This window comes from Brachyistius frenatus, unplaced genomic scaffold (genome assembly GCF_029030835.1).
Source record: "Brachyistius frenatus isolate BFR_SWC_R1_liver_20210118 unplaced genomic scaffold, ASM2903083v1 Contig_79, whole genome shotgun sequence".
NCBI classification, from domain to species: Eukaryota; Metazoa; Chordata; class Actinopteri; family Embiotocidae; genus Brachyistius; species Brachyistius frenatus.
The window spans coordinates 1820001-1840778 of NW_027210678.1; the positions used below are offsets into that span (position 1 = coordinate 1820001).

Below are 20778 nucleotides of genomic sequence, written 5' to 3' on the forward strand. Positions count from 1 at the left end.
TATTGCAGTGAGGGTGCAGCCGAAGAAACAAATAACCCGTCTTTCATCAACAGCAGATTAAAAACGCAGACGAGAAAAAAAAAAAAAAAAACATTCCTAATTATATTCTCTGGAGTTGCTGGTTTTTTTCTGACTGTTTTGACACAGCTAATATGCTTTTCTGTGAATCCCCCCCCCTCCACCACCACCACCACCCACTTACACTTACACACACACACACACACACACAGCAGCAGCATCACCCTCCACCTCGCCAGGTTATCTGGGTCTAATAGGCAATATAAGAAGCTATTTACACTTCAAGGTGTTAATGCAACACTTTCCTCAATCTTATTACGGTGGAAGTGATTTTTCTCACCTGCGTGTTGACAAGTGGAATTAGACGAAGCATTTGGACGGCGACGGTCCCGGCGTCAAACATCGCCGCACCCCAAAACTCTGGCGCGAAGTTGGCGCCGTGACCTTTTTTTGCCCGGTCTATTCGGTCTGTTGCGTTGTTGACTTCACAGCAGGTCAGAGATGTGATCAAAAAGACGCAAATCAGCCCGCGGCGTTCAGAGGAGCGTCTTCTGACGACGGCTTTTATTTTACACTTCAAACGATAAACAATCGTACACAACACGTGTCAGTACGTACGACGACGCCCAAAATACACCTTCATCGAAGTAGCTAGTGTCTGCGTGGAATAATGGATATCCAAAGAAGCACCCGGTGCACTGCTCATGAAAATGTGCGTAACTCGGGCGCTGATTTTGATCGGGCGACGAAATTTGAAACTCTTCCTCGTTGCGGTCGTAGCTTCCTGCTGCTCCGTTCACGTCGCGGTGCTGCGCGTCGTTCGGGCGCGACAGGAGCAGTCTCGGAACGTAACCGATCCACCCTCGAAGAGAAAACTTCATCCAAGTCCATCTAATTTTCTGGCCTCATTTAAACCGATGTCTGAAGAACCAGATTTTAGTATTTGCGAATCAAAAGAAGTCGAAACATCTTCGTGAAAAACTGAAATTTATTAAGATTTCGTGGTCACGTGTAATTGTTTTCTCAGCGGCATCAACCTGCAGTCAGAAGATTTGAAAATTTGTTTCAACCAAACTTTAACCGAATCTGAAAGAGAAATCTTTTAACAGCCAAATCCTTGTATAATGGGATCAAATCACCCAAAATGTTTTCTTTTAGTTTAAAACACAACATCAGCTGATGTCAAAAGAAATATGTGAAACAACTCTTGTCATCTTTAAAGTCTTCTCCAGTTTGAACTCAATACTTGTGCAAAAAATACCGACGAAGTATGAGGAACTACAAAATACAGGTACTGTATAACAATTATTCATCGGCAAAAAAACAGACGTGTTTCAGCGTGAATGGAAAGTCGATTATTACGTGTTGCTGTGACACAAAATCCACGTGGCCACATTTTGACGACGGTTTCAGACCCACTACTCAAGACGAAGTGTCGGACAAACTTTCTTGTCGGGTCACGACTGGACTTCTTTCAAACCGGCTGAATTCAAACTTTTTACAAACACTTTTGCAGCCTTCAAGGCTGATTGTTAAATATTTAAAAACAAGAAACTTCCTGGTTATAAAACTGTCCAAAAAAAAAAAAAACATCTTTCAAAACTCTGGACATCTCATTGTAGAACAAATACATATTGAGGTTCAAGTGTTTTATCACTTTTGGCCAGAATAGACCACGACTTCCCGTGTTTGAGTTCGTTCCTCTTTCTTACAGCTGATACATAATTCATTCCTTCCCATCAGTCTGACAAGCAAACGCAACCTTCTCAATTTCCCTGATAGATCTGTACTTGCCCTTTTGCAAGTGGTGGAAATACTCGGCACATTAACATGAAACGAGCACGGCGATGTATACCGGCGGCTCATTCTGCAGCTCTGCGGCAGAACAGGTGCATCTGACGTCTGGAGAAACAGTGGGAGGGCAGCGGGGTGGATTTTAAGGTTTGATTATTATTCATAGATTATTGTAGTGCAGAGATAAAGATCCCAAAGTCGTTTTTTTTTACGTAGTTTTAGGTTCCTGAAGTTGTTACTAAACACTACCTCCAAGTTGCAGGTGTGAAAAGTAGGCAATGTTTTTATTTGTATTTAAAGTGTCAAAGAGGCATCTCAAATTATATTATTATGTGTAAGTAAGAAATATTAAACATTTTCCAACTACTAACTCGGGCGAATATTCGATAAAGAGCAAATATCAAACAGCAGTTCTGCTTGGAAACGCTGATTTCTACTACTAACTAGTAGGATTAAAAGACCGCCTGCAGAAAAACATGCACAAACGGCTCTTTTACATCCACACAAATTGACACTCTTATCAATCAATCGTCTAAAGTCACACCCTGTAATGAAGTTCGCCGTCCTCCTCCTAAAAGCGTGCAGCTTCTTCCTTCCTGTTAGAAAGCCGGTCTTTGATCATATGACTAACAACCAACAACCAGCCCTCTCTAAAACTCTCCACCGCGGAAGAATCTCCTTCAGCAGCTGCAGTTTGAAGTTCCTACCAGAATGCAAATTGAATAAAAATGAAGGTGCACTTCCTTAATCTGCTGTTCTAATCCAGCTCCCACAAAAAAAACAAAAAAAAGGAGGTAAAAAGAAGAAGAAAAAAAAAATCCGTACGAAGGACTACATTAATTATACACAAAAAGAAAAACTACAAAAGAGGGCCTGGTCTTTGAAGATACTGAGCACTAAATGTCACCAGCAGCCTTTGAAGCTCTCAACCGCCTTTGTCTCTCGTTTCTCCTCTACATGAAACAGCAGTCACACACTGCCAGCAACGGTGAGGGACATTTCAACTGTGGGGGTGCACACCCTTTAACGACAGATAAGAAATAGAAATAAGCTCCTACGAGGTACAAATTGAGAGCTTTTATTTTGACAAGTATCCGTCAGGAGAGAAAAAAAAAGAAACTCGCAAAATAATGTTCATCTCTGAAGCTGAAATAACAAAAACACTGAAATCTACAGAATCAGATCTGAATTTAAATTAAAAAAAAAAACAATTTGAAATTTATCTTCGCTGCACTGCCGCGAGGACGTGTTGATAACTCGCACAGCACTAAATCCTGCTCCCGGAGGACCAATGTTATCGGAGGACATTCGGAGATTTAAATATTTACAGATATCGTTGGAGATTTTAATCACGTTAAATCTGTTGTTTCTGTTATTGGTGAAGTAAATATTTTGTCCACTGAATTAAGGCGAATGTTGAAGTTCACTGATGTTAGTTGTCAAATCAACGTTTTGTCTTTTCCTCTTGGTATAAAAATCACATAGATAGATAGATAGATAGATAGATAGATAGATAGATAGATAGATAGATAGATAGATAGATAGATAGATAGATAGATAGATAGATAGATAGATAGATAGATAGATAGATAGATAGATAGATAGATAGATAGAAGCCTATATGTTGGCTATATGTAGATCTATATAATGTTTATTTGTTTTAGCTAATTACCAGAAAAGGCATTAATGTTAGAAAATCAAATGCAGACATTTAACTTAAAATAATGAATAATAAATAACCAGAGCAGCCAGGTGATGTCACCTCTAACACCCCCCAATGCTTTGTTTGTTTACATTCTGTTGTCAGGACAATGAGAAACTGTAGCCGGACCCCCATCTCAACTCTTCTCTTTTATTTTGAAAATCAACCAGCTGCCCAATGGGGTGTTTCAGACTATTTTCTAGTCTTGAACTTTAAGCAGGAACCTCGCTGCTCATTCACAAGTCTTAACATGACTTTCCAGTTGTCAACATTTAAAGGATGAAGTGTTAAATACTCCAAACTTTTGTTGTTGTGAAAGACCAAAAAGCCTCCAGACTTTTCTAAAGAAACATCCTTCCAACGGTGAGAAGTACCGCAATTGTTGTGGACTATTTCCAGCAGTGGATTTATACAGATTTGAGGATTTTCTGTTAGCAGGAAGTTGCATTGAGTCAATAAACACACTTCAGTGTGACTACGGTGACGATCGCTGAGCACAACGCTGTGACTCACTGATGGGTTGTTTTCTTTTGGACAACAATGGAAACACAGACGGCAGTACGATTGATTTATTCTTAAGTTTTAGTCCCACAGGGTTTGTCTATGTTAACTGAAAGGACAGACTATCAGGGGGACAGTATCCGTCCACTCTATCTGTCCTTTCATCTGGTGAAAGACGTCCCAGGAGACAGGCTCTCCTTTGCAGGATAAATAGGACACGGATCGTTACTGAGTAGGAGTTTTATTCCCTGAAGGGCTGAAGTAGAATAAATAGAAGCGTGCAGACGACAACAGTCAATCAGAAACAAGGACAACACTTGAGTTCCTATAGTTTCACGTGCAAATTAAAAGCTTTAAGTGTCCTAGCTGAGAGACAGAGAGACACATGTTGTCTGCAAACACTATGATGCAGAAGTGTCTTAAGCTGCAATACCACCGAGTGCCACTAGAGGTCGGCTCCAAAAAGCCTCCGGCTCCATAGACTCCCATTCAACTTCTCTTATCAAATCCAAAGTGAATAAAATGTGTCCATCAGTTATCTCGGTGTTGTTAGCTAAAGTCACTCCTTCTTCTTAGTTTTCTGGAGGTCCATCTGAAAATAATCCCTCATTCATTAGAAAAGAAGATTCAAGAAGACCTGTTTTTGGGGGCGTGTCTGTTTGATTGACAGGCCTGTGGTGCAGTCAGGTTACAGCTATCGGTGGGCGGGACGTAGTATCGTCAGGTTTCCAATCAGATCGGTCAGATCCACCGCTGGCTCCTCCCCCAGCTCGTCCAAATATGGACTTCCTGCTCCAAACTGCTCCAAACTAGCAAAGATGGTGACGGACAGAATCTGATCTGGAGGATTCATAACGTTCACAAACCAATCAGACGTCGCTGCTTCCACCCTGTGATTGACAGGTGAAGATGTAGAGCCCTAATAATCTGTTTCACACTCTTTGTAAGCATCAGGGCGTTTATAGGAGCCAAATATGTCTCATTTATAGCTCAGACAGGATGTGGGATTCCTACTCAATTCAATGCAGCTCCTAAAATATTGATCTAATTCTCTCACTTCAAAGCACCGATCGGGATTCTGAATTCATCGCCTTGACGACGAGCGGCTCTATCTTTCCTTAGTCGGTCTCGCTCGCTCTTTCCTCGTTCTCCTTATCCATCCTCTCTCTCTCTCTCTCTCTCTCTCTCTCTCTCGCTCTCTCTCTCTCTCTCGCTCTCTGTGTAGGTGAAAGAAATCATGGGAACAGGGAGGAGGAGGAGGAGGAGGAAGAGGAGGAGGAGGAGGGCGGCTGAAGAGGGAACAAGACCGAGAGTGAGAAATTGAGGTGGGGAAGGGGGGGGATGGGAGAGGGGGGGCACTTGAGTGCAGTTGTAATCAAGGCCTGCGCGCTTCAAGAGGGGCCAATCAATCCAGCTGTCTGCCTCTACATCTCATCAGGCATCTTGAAGACGGCTAAAAATGAGCCGCCAGGTCCGGGAGGGCCTCCTCGGGGGGGCCCGCCTGAGAGGGAGGAGGTGTGGGGGGGAGCAACAGGCAGCTCCGGTCGGGAGTCCGTGATGACGGCACAAAAGGTCCCGAACGTCGTGAGCTGCAGAGAAAAAAAACTCCTGCGGCGTTCATCAGGACAAAAAAAAAATCTCTCTCGCTATTCAGAATATTTCACGTTATTTGCCGGTAATACGAGATAGGGAATTATTTAAAAAAAGCAAACAAGCAAATGTTACTAGTGGTTTAAAAAAATAAAAATAATAATATATATATATATATATATGTATATAAAAAGACAGGAAGGAGATACAGACTTTGAACAAAGTGACACGGAGAGAAAAAGCCTCCTCAGAAGCCTTTTAATATTTCAATAAACTGATGATTTTGTGATATTATAGGTGTCGTACTTTGTGGCAGCGAGGAAGCTAAAAAGTGATAATTAGGCAAAGTCATCATCAGACAGACGTGGTCATTAAATCTGAGGATATTAACAAAATTCTACTCATCCGTTGCAGTTAAAAAAAAAAAAAAAGTATATTAAATTATTCAACCTAACAAGTTTTTTGGGAGGTTCCAGGCTCGTTCTTCCGCTCAGCCGGGATTACAAAGTTAGTGAGGTATGAATTAAAAGCAGTCGGATTTAAATTAGATGATAAATAAAATATGAAGCCGGGAGAGGCGCACCTTGATGTCCTTTTTGAATGTGAAAAGATAATACGGCGGGTCTGTTCACGTGGAAATTAAAAAGCGCCGTCTGTTTTCCGGAAAAGTGATGGAAGTGCGTGAAGCCGGCTTCGCTACGAGGAAGCGGGGTGGGGGGGTAACATAGCGGAGATCCTGCCAGCTGCGGGTGGAGAGAGGAGGGTGGTGGTGGTGGTGGTGGTGGGGTGTAGGTGCCAGCGGGCCGCTGCCAGCGCCGGGGAAATCATGCCGGCTGGCTGGGCTGAGTGGCTGGCAGGGCGGCTGCACCGGTTGGCTCGGGAGATCAACGTCGCAACCGCTGTGCAAACTGGAGCTCAGTAAAACACCTGTGCAGCAACCTCCCCCCACCCCCCACCCTCCTCCATCCATCCATCCATCCATCCCGTTGCCCTCCTCTCCGACTCACAGATGCTCGCCAAAGCTCCAGAGGACAGCTCCTCTCTGAAGTCGGACCAAAATAACCACAGGTGACTATCGGATCGGGCGAGCAGGCTTCAAAAAAAAAATTTAAAAAAATAAAAGAAGCTCTTCGGATGAGAGACGTCACGCAGATAAAAAAAAAAAACGGCGGCGGCGTGTTGCCGAATTAAGTTGCATCATCATCTCTCTCTCTTCTTTCGCAACAGGTGAGAGAAAACTTCAAAAACAAATCGATCATCCTTTCAGGGCGTGCGATGAAAACTGATTAGCAGGTGGAGTTAACTGGAATAGGTCAAACATGACGGTTAAACAGTGACGCTTTTCTAGAAATTATAAACAGGTGGGGGGTGGAGGGGGGTCGTGGGGGTCGAGGGGGGGGGGTTGAAATTCACTTTTGCTCGACACCTGAGTAGGAAGTTGAGATTGCAGCGTTTGGGAGTGAATACGAGCTCCGTCGACGTGGATGTTTTCCGGTGGCGCTTAACGGCGACGATGACGACCTTCGAGACGTCGAAGCGCTCTTCAGGAGATAACTGGAAGTTGTCCTTAATCACAGGATTTTGTGGAAAGCGTGGAGGCCGACAAAGTCACACAAAAGACATCTCGCGGCGGACGCACAGACTCGTACATAACAATTTGACGGCATCACTTAGGCGTAATTACAGATACATTTCCCGGCTTTGTTACGGCACACAAGCACATTGGCAGGGCAGCCGGGAAGAAGATGATGATGATGATGATGATGATGGGGAGGGGGTGGAGGGGGGGGGGGACTCGACAGCAGTCTGAGGTCCGAGGGTCCGCACATCAATAACAGGGCGAAGTGAGGTAGATGAAACACATTACTTTGACCTAAAGAGCTCGGTAATTACATTTGGCATTTTGACAAGTGTTTAGCTGCTGTGAAGGTCAGCGCTGTCAGCGTCGGGGATCTATGCTAATCCACTCAGACGGAAGAAAACGAGGAGACAAAAAAAAAAGAAGAAGAAGAAGAAAAGAAAAAAAAAAAGGGCCGAGACGCAAAACGACGCCTTCGTGAAAAAAAAAAAAAAAAAAAAAGCCAAAAGAAACCTTCCTGCAGACGTCGGGATCCGTGACGGGAAGATAAACGGTCGTCGGAGAGGATGACGCCGCTTCCTTCTCGACAACAACTTCGTCCTCTTTACTCAGATTTGATTAACATCAAATAAAACAATGGAAACATCTGATTTTATAGATTTTCAATTTGCATTTAAGAGCCTGAACGGAAACACCCAAAACCAAACTAACTTCCATCAACACAAAAACACAAAAAGCGTCTTTTGTTTGCGCCCAAAATAAATATCTCAAAGTGACATCAGTATCTTCTTCGTTTGGGTTTATATATCGTGGGGAATATTTCCATGTAGCTGGAGCCACGTTTCCACTTCGTTGGTACGTCTACTCGACTTTTGCTCACTTTTGGTACCAGGTACTTTTTCTAGATTTTGTATTTCCATCAATTCAGCAGCAAAACGTGAAACTAACGACTTTTTAAAGCGACAGCGACCTCTCTGCCCCGGAAAATTATTTACACGTCAACGCACAAATTTGACTTTTTAGAGGTCGAATCGACTCGTTGAGCGACCCGGCTATTGTTCACTGATAACAAAGCCGGGTCGGTTTTAACTCGGTGGGGGGAGGGAGATGGGGGGGGGGGGTACGTAATCCCAGGAGAGGACGGCTTCTACCGGCAATTATCTTCACACCGAGAGGCAACGATTAGCACGTATGCAAAAACATAAGAACTGTTGGTGAGATCAAGAAACAAAACGACAACGTAGAAGTCAAGCGAACAGCCGGCGCGACGACGAGGACGTCTCAGCTGCTCTCCTTCTGCTTTAAGTGCTAATTGAGCCGCCCGCTGTCCTGACCCTGACCTCCACCCCCCCCCCCCCACCCTCGACGCCTCCCGGCCCCCTATTCACGGGGTCCCGTTCTCACGGCCGCGACGCACCATTGGAAGTAGCCCCCGGGCCCCCCCGCCCACCCTCGGCCCGGACAATGAGGGGTCACCACCTCGCTGCCCACCATCTTGACATCCACCCCAGCGTTTTGACAATGCCCCCCCCCCCTCCCCTCCTCCGACCCCCCCGGTGGCTCCCGGAGACCCTCACAATGGGCGGACGCGCGTGACAGAAGTGGTAACGTTGGCTTCTGGCATTAATCGGAGCTTTTGGCACCTCGGAGGTCAGAACCCGTCCGGAGGAAGGAGACGAGCGCCGAGATCTGAAGGTTATTTTACTATCAAATGACAGAATTAGATTCCAGAGAAGATTCATGCAACAACATCTACTCCAATAATCTTAAATGCACCGTTTTCAATTTCAAACATCAAAATTTCTGCCCACACAATCACACGAGAAGGATAAACTAGGATATTTTTCTAACTTGCGTAACATCTTAATAGTCTTTGTCAGCATATTGCAACAATAAGTTGAGCGAGGTGTTATTCCATCTTTAATGAATAAAATATTTAACATCTTTATCGGTGGCTCGTCTGCATATTCGTATTTTATTGGGCCGAATGTTGTTTTTTATCGAACTTATTCAAGTTTTGTTTGTATTTTATTGTTTTAATTGTTTTATTGTCCAAGTTCAATTCTACTTTTTAGACATTTTATTGATGCGATCTTTTATTTTTGTTCAGTGTAACCTCGGCATTGTTGAAAATGAGTATTAAATAAAGGTTGAAACAACCCGAGGTCCTCCTTCGCTGTACTTCCTGGTTGAAAACATTTTCTCCGGCAGCCGGTCTCACCGAGACCAAATCAAATAAAAGTGAATTATTCTCAACGCAGCTGCCAAAAGCGTTCAACCCAAACACACAAGTTTTGTGACAGCAGAGATGGACGCCGGCGCTCTTCCCCTCCGCTGCTGAGCGACTATAAACGATGATAAAACGACGTCATTACGATGGCCGTGTAAAGTTTAATGTTTCAGAAAAGCACTATAAACCCCCGACCGAAGGGGGAGAATAAACGCTCCGGGGATGGATTGATATCCTAGTTGAATATGACAAACGACACTTTAAAGATTGGCCCCGCCCACACTATTGCACTTTTCGCCGAAGGAGAGAGACGCCGTATTTCATTTGGAGCACGTTCTGTCAAATGTTTTTGCGTTAAATAACAAGCGTGGCCCATCCGTGACCCCGCGGAGCCATAACGAGAACGCCAACAATAGCACTTAAAAAACAGAGAGAAGCCGTTGCATAATCAGCACAAAGTGTGTGTGTGTGTGTGTGTGTGTGTGTGTGTGTGTGTGTGTGTGTGTGTGTGTGTGTGTGTGTGTGTGTGTGTGTGTGTGTGTGTGTGTGTGTGTGTGGCCGAGGGAATATCAGGAAAGTCCTCTCTCTCTGGACTGACAGCTTGGCTAATGGCTAACATTCCTCCTTTCTTTATTCCCCACTTCATCAACACCCTCGCCTCATTACCGTGAGTCACACACACACACACACACACACACACACACACACACACACACACACACACACACACACACACACACACACACACACACACACACACACTCCCACACACCTTCACAGTGTGTCTCTACTGCTGGATTGCACTGTGAAACACTCTTCATGTGACAAAACAGCCTGAACTGAGTCGGAGGATCTTGAAACAGAATCACTGAGAAACTGAAACTTCTTCAGAAATAAAAAAAAAATACATAAAAAAAAAGGTGGCGGACAAAAGTCCCATCTGACAACGAGGAAGTTTAACGTGTGCACATCGCTGGTCTAGTTTTCTGTTACAACGGCAGATTTCAACAATGACAACTTTAAAGTTTGAGATCTGAGCGCGCTCAGAACGCGACGAGCTGATGTCGGCTTGTCGGGGGATTTCCTTATATGGTCAACAGAGCATTTCCCTCCCGTATACCTTCATTAACAAAGGGCATATATATAAAGATGGCCTGTTTTTTGTTTTTTTAAATATAAGTCATGTGAAGTGACTTTAAAAACAAAAAGTCAGCAAAAACAGGTCCCCCTTTAAATTCTTAAAGTTCTGGTTCTGGTTTTGACCACATTCCCAGTAGGACATCAAATGTCCACTGGTTGTAGCTTCTCTCTCCAAGAAGGGAGAGATGACAACACTTTCCATTTGTTATCATGTTTTTTTTTGTTGCTTTGTTAGAATGAATACTACGTTGAGTAGTTTCTGTTTTGATGAAATTTAGTTTTTTGCTTTGTGATTACAGCAACGAAGCAAACTTTGTCTGACGGGGATTAATCACCCGTAAAAACAAACGTCATTAATAAAAGTGAAACTGCATCAGCCGAGGTGAATATTTATGTGTTTTTCCTCCAAGTTATATTTGCAGTCAGCATTGAGATGATTTTGAGCGTATGAATGTGAGCTGAAAGATATTCAGGAGGAGGCCAAACGGGGCAAAAAAAAAAAGGGCCTAGAGGTGTTTTTTTTTTTACTGATTTAATGAGATGTATTTCCTCACAAAAAGTTTGTTGTGAAATCAATAGAACAAGTAAACAAATGGGACTTCACAGAGCAAGTGAAATGCGGTTTTAGTGGTGAACGAGTGTGAATTTTGTTTTTTTTTTTCCTGGGTGAAAAACAACGCGATCGGGAGCGCTGAGAGCAGCTCGGTTTCAACTGAGCGATTAAGCTCGAACGCAAATGCAGGAGGTTGCGATCAAAAAACATCCGACTCTGACTTTAACAGCCCAAAAACTGCACCTGATTTGAATGTCCTTTTAAAGTGCAGCGATGCAGCGCTCCTGCCACACCGGGAACGTCTGTGAAAGTCCAGTTCTGTAAGCAGAACAAACACCGTCTGTAACTCACACCGGATCTCCGCTGCAGCATCAAAACGCCGACAGATAACAAGTCGAAGGGAGTCAAATCCGGCGAGGAGGGAGGAGATGTTTTCAACGCGCTGCGAGCGGGGCCTGTTGTCGTGTTGGAGATCCCTGTTGCCATGGCGCCACAGTTCAGGCGGTTCGCCGCGGATGTTTTCCCCTCCGAAGGTCACAGTAGGACTCAGGCGTTGACAAGTCTGACAACCAGCTAACAACGCTAACAAAGCTAACAAACAGCTAATTCTGCTAAAAAAAAAAACAACATAAAAAAACCATCTAAAACTCAAGTTAACAAACAGCTAACGACGCTAACAACCCTCAGACGGTCCCGGTACAACTCGGTCTGACAGTCTGACTTTGGGGGACGAATTCACATTTGCACAAAGAAATCTGGTGTCTTGAATTTTTTGATCGCAACTCGTAAAGTTCCATAAAACCGAAGGTGAACTGCGGTTGTCATTTAACAGATTAATACTAATTAGTAGTACTAAGGAACACGTTTAACCTTACGTAATGTATAATAACCAGTTACTTATTAATACTGAGTATATCTGTGTTCACTGTGGGTTTCTTGTTGGTAAATGAACCTCCTGACAGGTTAGCGCTGCAGCTTCCCAAGAGAAAAACTCTTAACTCATCAAATTCCTCATCACCGTGTGTGCCGTTAATGAACCGACTCATTTCCCCCACAAACACAACAAATATCTGGCAACTCGCTTCGTTTTTTGCTGGTTGCTTTTTTTCTTTCTAGGCACACGTCCAACCAACTCTCTCGATTGGGCTTCCTTTCGATGGGGGGGGTGCAAACATGGCCGTTTGGAGATTTTGTGACAAAACAAAACAAAAACAAAAACAAAAACCAGCTGGCTCCCTTTCAGAACGGGCCAATACCAAAACCACGTAGCCAAAAATCCAAAAACCACAAAGGAATAGATTAACTCGCCATAAAATAAGTGAACCCCACTGTGTTGAAGAAAAAGGACAAGCATTTTCACAGAGGAGTCCTAAGTTTTGAGAAATGTTGGTGCGTGGAGGAGGGTTGGAGGTCGGGTGGGGGCGGGGGGGGTTCAGGTGCGGCAGTAAGCCCATGATAATGTCGCTTTTCATTCTCTGTCACTACAAAGACAAACATTACTCAGCCGAGGTAAAAGAAAAAAGAAAAAAACCTACCGGCCACGTTGGCCACAGCTGCGGTGCTGACGTTCTGGGCGTTGGGTCTCACTTTGAAGGTCACAGCCGGGCCCACCACCCTGTACAAAAAAACAAAAACACACATTTAAAGGGCTTCACAAAAAGGCATCTTCAGAATCTATTTTTCCCTTCTAGGTACTCATTAAAGCTAAAAAAAAAATATAAAAAAAGAAGCTTCAACCTGTGGACGATCCTTTAGGCTGGTTGCAATCCCCATCAAGCGCTTGCGAGATAACCTTTTGAATCTCAATGTTCAACGCGCCCGCCGGCATTTAAGCACGAAAAGGAAATTAAGGTAAATAAAAAAAAGGGGGAGGGGAGGTTCAGGATGAGAAGGACTCTGGTCGTCGACGAGAGGACGCGGCGTCTACGTGACGCAACGCATTAACATTTAGATTCAACATACGGTCGACGGCGGCTCGTGATAGATGCAAAATTCAAGGTGACGGAAACTTGGGAGTTTTTTTTTTTTTTTTAAGTGCTTTCATTCAACATTGATGCCAATAAAGCAACCGAGGGGAGAAGCTGGGTGGTCAGAGGCGAAAGCGGGAGTCTCCCAATGTGATTAACCTTTTGTTCCCCCCCCTCTCACCACCCCCGCTGTAATTCAGACAAAAAAAAAAAAAAGGCCCAGCGGGAAGATACATCACCGGGTCCCCCTCCAGGACGCATTGTGCGCCGCTATAGGAAAGCGACCGCTACTGTAACAACACGGCGTATAAAATATGGTGACATCGTTAATGGGGCAGGTCCTATCCTTAAAAAAAAAAAAAAAAAAAAAAGTGTTTCAAAGTGGTTTCACGCTGATGGATTTAAATTGTTTTCATTGGCGGTTTAGAAAGCGTTTTTTTTTTTTTTTTTTTTTCAGGCAGTGTGTGTGTGGAGGGAGGGGGAGGAGGGGAGGGGGAGGATCCTGCAATTAAAGTACAAAAAAAAAAAAAGCGTATCTGGAATAATCGAGAGAAATGCAGCAAATTAAAAACAATCAGATTTTGTAAAGAAAACCACCACATAGAGGAAGGTTTCTTCTCTGCACTGTTTCAAGTTACGGGCAAAAAACTAACCTAAATAAAAATAGAAGCAAAGAGCCATATATGGAGGCAAATGTGAAGATTTAAATGACTTAATATAAATGGTTGGTAAGAATAAGTATATAGTATAACTCCTCTGCTAATATTCCAGATGTTTGTATGAAATGATCGCCGTCTACGAATGTCTCAGATTCAAAAAATGTTTTAGTAGCAGGTTATAAAATATTTGTCGGAGATGTTTAATACGGAAACTTTGTGTAGTCTGAATATATCGGAAAGGACTTGAAGCAAACATCGGAACAGGAAGTGACCATATCTGGACGAGCTGAGGGAGGAGCCAGCGGTGGGCCAATAGCTGTAACCTGACTGCACCACAGGCCTGTCAATCAAACAGACACACCCCCAAAAACAGGTCTTCTTGAATCTTCTTTTCTAATGAATGAGGGATTATTTTCAGATGGACCTCCAGAAAACTAAGAAGAAGGAGTGACTTTAGCTAACAACACCGAGATAACTGATGGACACATTTTATTCACTTTGGATTTGATGAGAGAAGTTGAATGGGAGTCTATGGAGCCGGAGGCTTTTTGGAGCCGACCTCTAGTGGCACTCGCTGGTATTGCAGCTGAAGTTACAGACCCACTTCTATAAACAGTCTATGGTGTGCGTCAGTAAATGCGTCCACGTAATCTTCGTATTTCTGCTCCTGAACTTTGTTTTGTTACTTTCATGTTAAACTATTATATTAGAAAATGGCACAAAAAAAAACAACAAGTGTTTGATTTTCAAACCTTTGTAAACTCTGGATGACCAGCCTTCGAGTGACATCTGCTGCCGTGCAGTTTGTTGTGGTTGTTTTCTTTTTTTTTTATCGTTGGGGTTTTAATTGGGCTTCTCGGCCCCGAGGCCGGCGTATCAAAGAAAAACCATGATGTTACTTTCTATTTTTTCACTATACAGCAGTGATGTTGTGTACGACTCTTAACATTTAAAGGTGCAATAACAAACTAATTAAGCGGAGTCCAAATTAATGATCCTCTTGATGAAGCAAAGTGCTTGAATAAAAGAAGAAAACTAAAACTTCCTTGTTCTGGACTGTAAAAACCTGCTGAAATAAATAGAAACAGCATCGGAGGAAGACAATAATTACATTTCGGTGTGTCGGGGGAACTCCGCAACGCTGCAGCTCATTTTTCTGACCATTATTCTCTCCTCCGAGGTACGACCCCCCACCCCCACCCCCACCCACGATATATTTGTCACATCTATGAAGTGATTCATCAGCCGGCGCGGGGCTACACTCTGTGATGAAGAGGGGGGGAATCACTCATGTTGAGTTGATCACATATCCATCTGTCGGCCCCTCTCCGCCACCCGGGGCAGCCCTCCGCACAAAGACGCCGGCATCCACTCTCAACCCGGTAAATAACCCCCGTCGCTCACAGGAAGTGATTTCTTACGTCTTCTATTGCTCGGATTCATCATTGGGGGGGAAAAATATATATATATGGTAGACGATATGACATTTTAGTATTTCAACGCATGTTAAATGATGAAATATGTTTTAAAAGCTACGTCTTATAAACATCTGAGGTTTATTCTTCTAATAGTAATAAATCACATTGAGGTGGTTTTTAACAGCGTTTAAATCCAGCATCATTATGACGGATTTCAGGTTGAAAAAAAAATAAAAAATAGCACTGCTGTCATATTTGGTGTTTAACTGATGCATCTGGACTTAAAGTGACAGCGACTCCGATGATTGACAGCAGCAACAACCCCCCCCCCCCCCCCCCCCATCATGTTTTTAAGATGTGAAACGTCACTTTGGTGTTTTGGCAGAAAGCATCAATGCACATTCATGGTCTTTTTTTTCATGGATATTAAAGAAGGAAGCCAAAGACCTCCTCCTCTACCTCCTCCACCTCCTTTCCAGGCCCGCTCTCTCCTCCTAGTGGCGGCTCTTTGATATGACCCCTTCAGCTCAGACACAGACATTACATCACTCTGCTCACCCCCCTCCTGTTTCAAATAAATAAATAACTAAATAAATAGATTAAAAAACTAAAAAAAAAACTAAAAAAAACCTCTAGTCTACACTCAGTGACGGTTGCGCAACACAGCCGTCGTTGTTCAGCGGCCGGCTGCAGTCAAAGGCTCGGCGAACCGCCACCCACGTCGACGCTTCCCTCCCGCCCCCGCCCCGCCCCCGACCCGCCCCCGACCCGCCGCCGCCGCGAAAAACATTTCCAAGGCCGCTCCTGTGAAAGCGCTCACCGTCAGGATTATCTAATCAGCATCGGTTCCAAATGAAATGTGTTGGTGTGAGTCACTCTCCAGGTTTGTTTTGTGTCGGCTCTCTTTCCTTTTTTTATGATTCATATGTGGAAGTTTTTTTTGTTGTTTTTTTTGCTGCTGGCTCGTTGAACCTCCCGCCCTCCCCTTCCCTCCCTCCCTCCCTCCCTCCCTCCCTCCGCCCCTCCAGAGAGGAAACGGGAGTTTTGTTGTGTTGTCGGCGGCCGAAGGTGTCGCCGGGTCGCCAACTACTTTGTTCCGAGGTACTTTTGTTCGGTGCGATATGATAATCTGCCGACGCTGCGCGAAGGTGCGAAGGGTTCCCGCGGCGCCGCCGCTGAAATGGATGAAGAGGAGTTCGTGAAGCGGCTCAGATTGAGGATAAATGTATGGGAGGGAGGAGAAGGGGGGCGGTTGGTGGGAGGAGGAGGAGGTGGGGGGGGGCACAGATGCTGCTGTGACTCACCTCAGGTACAGTGAACACAACTGCACATTAAACACAACACAGTTCATCTAACTACTGTTTTTCAACACTGACGGTAGATAGTTGTTGTTGTTTTTATTGTTGGACCAAACTGTAAATAACAACAACTACATCATTATAATTTGAGTGATTTTTTTTTTTTTTTTGTGCCTTTGTTGTTTGCTGATATCGGTTATTATAAATATGTATTATACTTTATTGTTTTATGGAGTATGTTCTCTTGTTCCTTTATGCCTAATTATTCCACGTCTGTTTGTTTGTTTGTTTTGTTTGAGTCTGATATTGTTAATTAGTAGCTTTTGTGTGATATCTTGGTTTTGTGTGTTAAGGACCTCCTTGAAAGCGAGATGGTACGTCTCAAAGGGATTATTCCTAGTAAAGATTGTTTTTTTTGGGGCGGGTGAATTAACTCTTTAAAATCAAAAGTTAAAACATATTTTTGAGATAATAATAAAAAAAAAAAAGTTATTTAAGTGGCACACGGACGTTTAAATTTCACTTTACAGCGATAGAAACGGATAAAACGGTAATAAAACTGTTGTCGAGGTGACGTGAAGCTTCGCTGTGTCCTTCAGCGCCGATCACATAATCAATACGCTGCGTTCTGCTCATCAACGCGCCGTAACGAGACATTAAGGCAAAACAAAACGAGCGATTAAGTGTCATCTAAAGTCACGCTGTAAATAAACATGACTGCATAATAATAAACATAACGGGGAGATATTTCAGAGGGAAACCTTTTCTGAAGGAAAGTGAACAGAAAATACTTCTTGATACGTCACAAAAACTCAAAATAAATTCATGATGCAGCAAATAAAGTCGCAGCGACAGTTTATAAAAGGGTAAAAGAAACATCTGCATATAAGTTGAATTTTATAAACATGAAACGCGAGTTTGTTTGGTCTCTTCTCAGTAAATTGTTGCTTTTATCATAAATCAACTTGCGCGGAAAACTTTTACTGTTATTTCATCTGTTCGTCCTTCAAAATAAATAAGAATAGTCGGCTGCTGGGGAGATGTTATGTTATTCATTTATCGTATTCTGTCTTGTTTCAAAAGTTGAATCGTCCAAATGAATTTTTTTGTTTTGTTTAATACGAAAAAAAATATAGTCTCTCAAAAAGGTTTTAAAAGGTTCCAAAGATGTCAGGCTGAACTTATATATAAAGTTAAGAACAAGACAACAATAAAAAAAAAATATGGGTTTAAATATTTCTGCTTCAGTCGCAACAAAGAATATAAAGTCAATAAAGAACATACACTAGACAGGAGATGAGATTTCTATAAATAAATTTGTATAATATGACGGTATATGTGGATTTTCAGAGTAAAATGAGATGTTTGAAACCGTTTCAGACACCAGGTCGTTGGTGTGGTCGAGGATCACGGGCGGTTAAAAAAGCCAAAGGCATGCTGGGTAAAATTTAGGAGGCTCACTGTCAGTCCGAGGCCTTTGTCTTCCCTGCTTTTACTTCTCCTAGTGAAGGTGACTGCCGCTGCCACGGCGGCGAGGAGCTTCGGAAAATAAGCGTGGCGCCTCTGACAAATTGTCAAGGCGGCTCCCCCTGCTGGGCTTTCACTGCGCTCGCAACAAAAGGGACCCCCGGCTCACTCTCTCGCTCTATCTCTCTCTCTCTCTGTGTGTGTGTCACTCTTTCGCTTTCTCTGCCTCCAATCCATCACCCCCCCCATCCCCACCCCCTCCTCGACCCCCCACCCCCACCCCACCCACCCACCCACCCAGTGTGCAGCTCCCTCCTTTCATTCCCACAATAGCAGAACAAAGACAAAAGGTGCATTAGAACCGGAGAACAGAAACGGGGCCACCCAGGGACTCAATGCAGGGGGGTGGGGGTGGGGGGGATGAAGATATGTATGTGTGTGACCCCAAGCCAGCCAGTTCCCACCTGTTCACACACACACACACACACACACACACACACACACACACACACACACACACACACACACACACACACACACACACACACACACACACACACACACACTGTCTCTTTCAATGCACTGCTGTATTTCTATCAGTTTAACAGTGAACAAAGTTTCAACTCAGCACACACACACACACACACACACACACACACACACACACACACACACACACACACACACACACACACACACACACACACACACACACACACACACACACACGTCACCTCTCAGAGGACGACCGCTGGCCAACGCCGAGGGACATGTCATTGAAAAATGATCGTCTATATCTGATAATATCATAAAAATAAGCTGCACTAACGAGATAACATAAATAATCCAGAATGATTTGGCACAGATGACGATTTCATGAGTCTGAAAGTCCAACTTCTGTACCAGACAACGACATAAACCAGATGTGTTGAAACTCAATGAAGGGCCAAAAAAAATACATGTTTATGATATGTGAAATTATATTTCTTTGAACTGTGATAATATTTTGTTCCGGCTCCTCCCACAAGCTGTCTCACAACCGAGTGTCACGGCAAAGCGTGAAATAGACACGCCGGCCCGCTGCGGCAAAACGTGAAGTAGACACGCTTTGTCCAGGCGTGAGAGTTACACGTTTTGAAAGTGTGACACTTTCAAGCACATTCAATTTCATGTGACGTGGGTCACGTGACCAAGGTCACTTGACATTATGATCATTATTATTATGATTATGATTATTATTATTATATACGCAGACATGCGTGTCTATTTCACGTTTTGCCGTGATACCGTGTTGTGTTTCACAACTCGATCAGATGTTCTTGGGCTGTCAGTAGAACTCAAACCTTTGAATCATATTTGGCATCTCGGGAGAGGACTGTCCCTTTATTACTGTTACTAGCAAGCAATATAATATTGCGTGCTTAAGAAATGTCACACAGCGCTTGAAGCTAAAGAAACAACAGCTTGTCAAATGTCGCGGTGGAACAAAACAAAGAAGAAGAAACTTGGACAAACTCAGAAGAACCGTTGACAAAACAGACTTCCAACATGTCATGTCACGAAACAAGAACCTGTTCAAACAAGCGTCAAATCAAATGCCAATAAAAAAAAAATTATTTCGTTAATTTGGGGTTTTGTTTTGTTTCCTGATGTTTCAATTCATGTGTTTTTTTTTTTTTACCGCCAGCTGATCGGTCGAATGTTGTATTGCAGGACTATTGTGTTTATTTGTGCACCACACTTACAAAACTTCACTGTTATTCTTCAGTGACAGTTTTTCCGCTTTATACAAAATAACTTACAACAAAAGGTTCCAGTCAGGAACAGAAAAAGTATGAAAACTTCGAGGACACAAGTGGGACGCGGTAATGTTGGTAATTGCTGCTAATTGCTGCTAATTTTGTTGTCAACTTTCAAATTCTTAAAAATAAACGTTGCACGCTCGTTCATTTTGACGCTTACGGTGCAGAAGAACAAACCGGACGCTCTTTCCTGTCAGCCGTCCACCGAGTGTTGTTAACTTTGAAGAGCGGCTGCAGTCGTTCGAAGGGAAAAAGGTCTTTGCTAGTTTGGAGCGGTTCGGAGCAGGAAGTGACCATATTTGGACGTGCTGGGGGAGGAGCCAGCGGTGGATCTGATTGGAAACCTGACGATACTACCTGCCGCCAAGTCTCCACCTCTTAAACATAATTAATTTATGTTATGAGAACTTGTTTGTTTTGTCCCCACATTGTGACTTTATAAACAGATTTATGTCCTCACAACATGAGTAAATAGCCGTCCACACAAACACAAACACACACAAACAAACACAGTCGAGGTTCTGGCGGTGTGCTAAAAATAAAAGCATATAAAAGCTTTAAATGTCCTTTTAAAACTCCCTTCGTCCTGTAATGTAACGTCACCTCTGGACATGAACCCTCCGAGCTGTCGAGACCGCCGAGCGCTGGAATATAAATGAGACTCGGATCAAGTAAAAAAAATAAAAAAAACTAGAACTTTTCAAAATTACAACCGAGTCCGTCCTCGGTTTCCGAAGCGCCGTAGGAGGTGGAGGTCTGCGGAGGACTCACCGACATCCACACATCTTTACGTTCCCGACAACAACCGTTTTCTACCTGTAGGCTCGAGTGGGCGGCAATTTACTCAAAGGGGGTCGAGCGTCACGTACTAAAAAAAAACCTCTTCAAAAATACCCCCGTGTAGAAGATGAGCGGTGTCGGCTCCTCCGCGGTTAGAGGGCGAACTGGTGGGATCAAAGCCGGGCGGCACCGGGCATTACAAGCAGAAAAAAACTAGAGTAGAGAAACCCAAGGACGGCGCCTTATTCTCATTCTGTCAACACTTTCTCACTGCTGTGGG

At 43.6% G+C, this 20778-nt stretch overlaps 2 protein-coding genes across 2 annotated transcripts in view; one reads left to right on the forward strand and one right to left on the reverse strand.

Moving 5' to 3' along the window:
* LOC138626927 (receptor-type tyrosine-protein phosphatase N2-like) overlaps positions 1-20778 on the reverse strand; it is a 157220-nt gene that overhangs the window by 103136 nt on the left and 33306 nt on the right. Inside the window, 1 exon segment of the mRNA XM_069708940.1 lies at positions 12643-12722. Within this exon segment, the coding sequence (XP_069565041.1) occupies positions 12643-12722 (80 nt within the window).
* The window catches only part of LOC138626921 (E3 ubiquitin/ISG15 ligase TRIM25-like), a 188401-nt gene that overhangs the window by 48686 nt on the left and 118937 nt on the right, over positions 1-20778 (forward strand). The window lies entirely within an intron of this gene.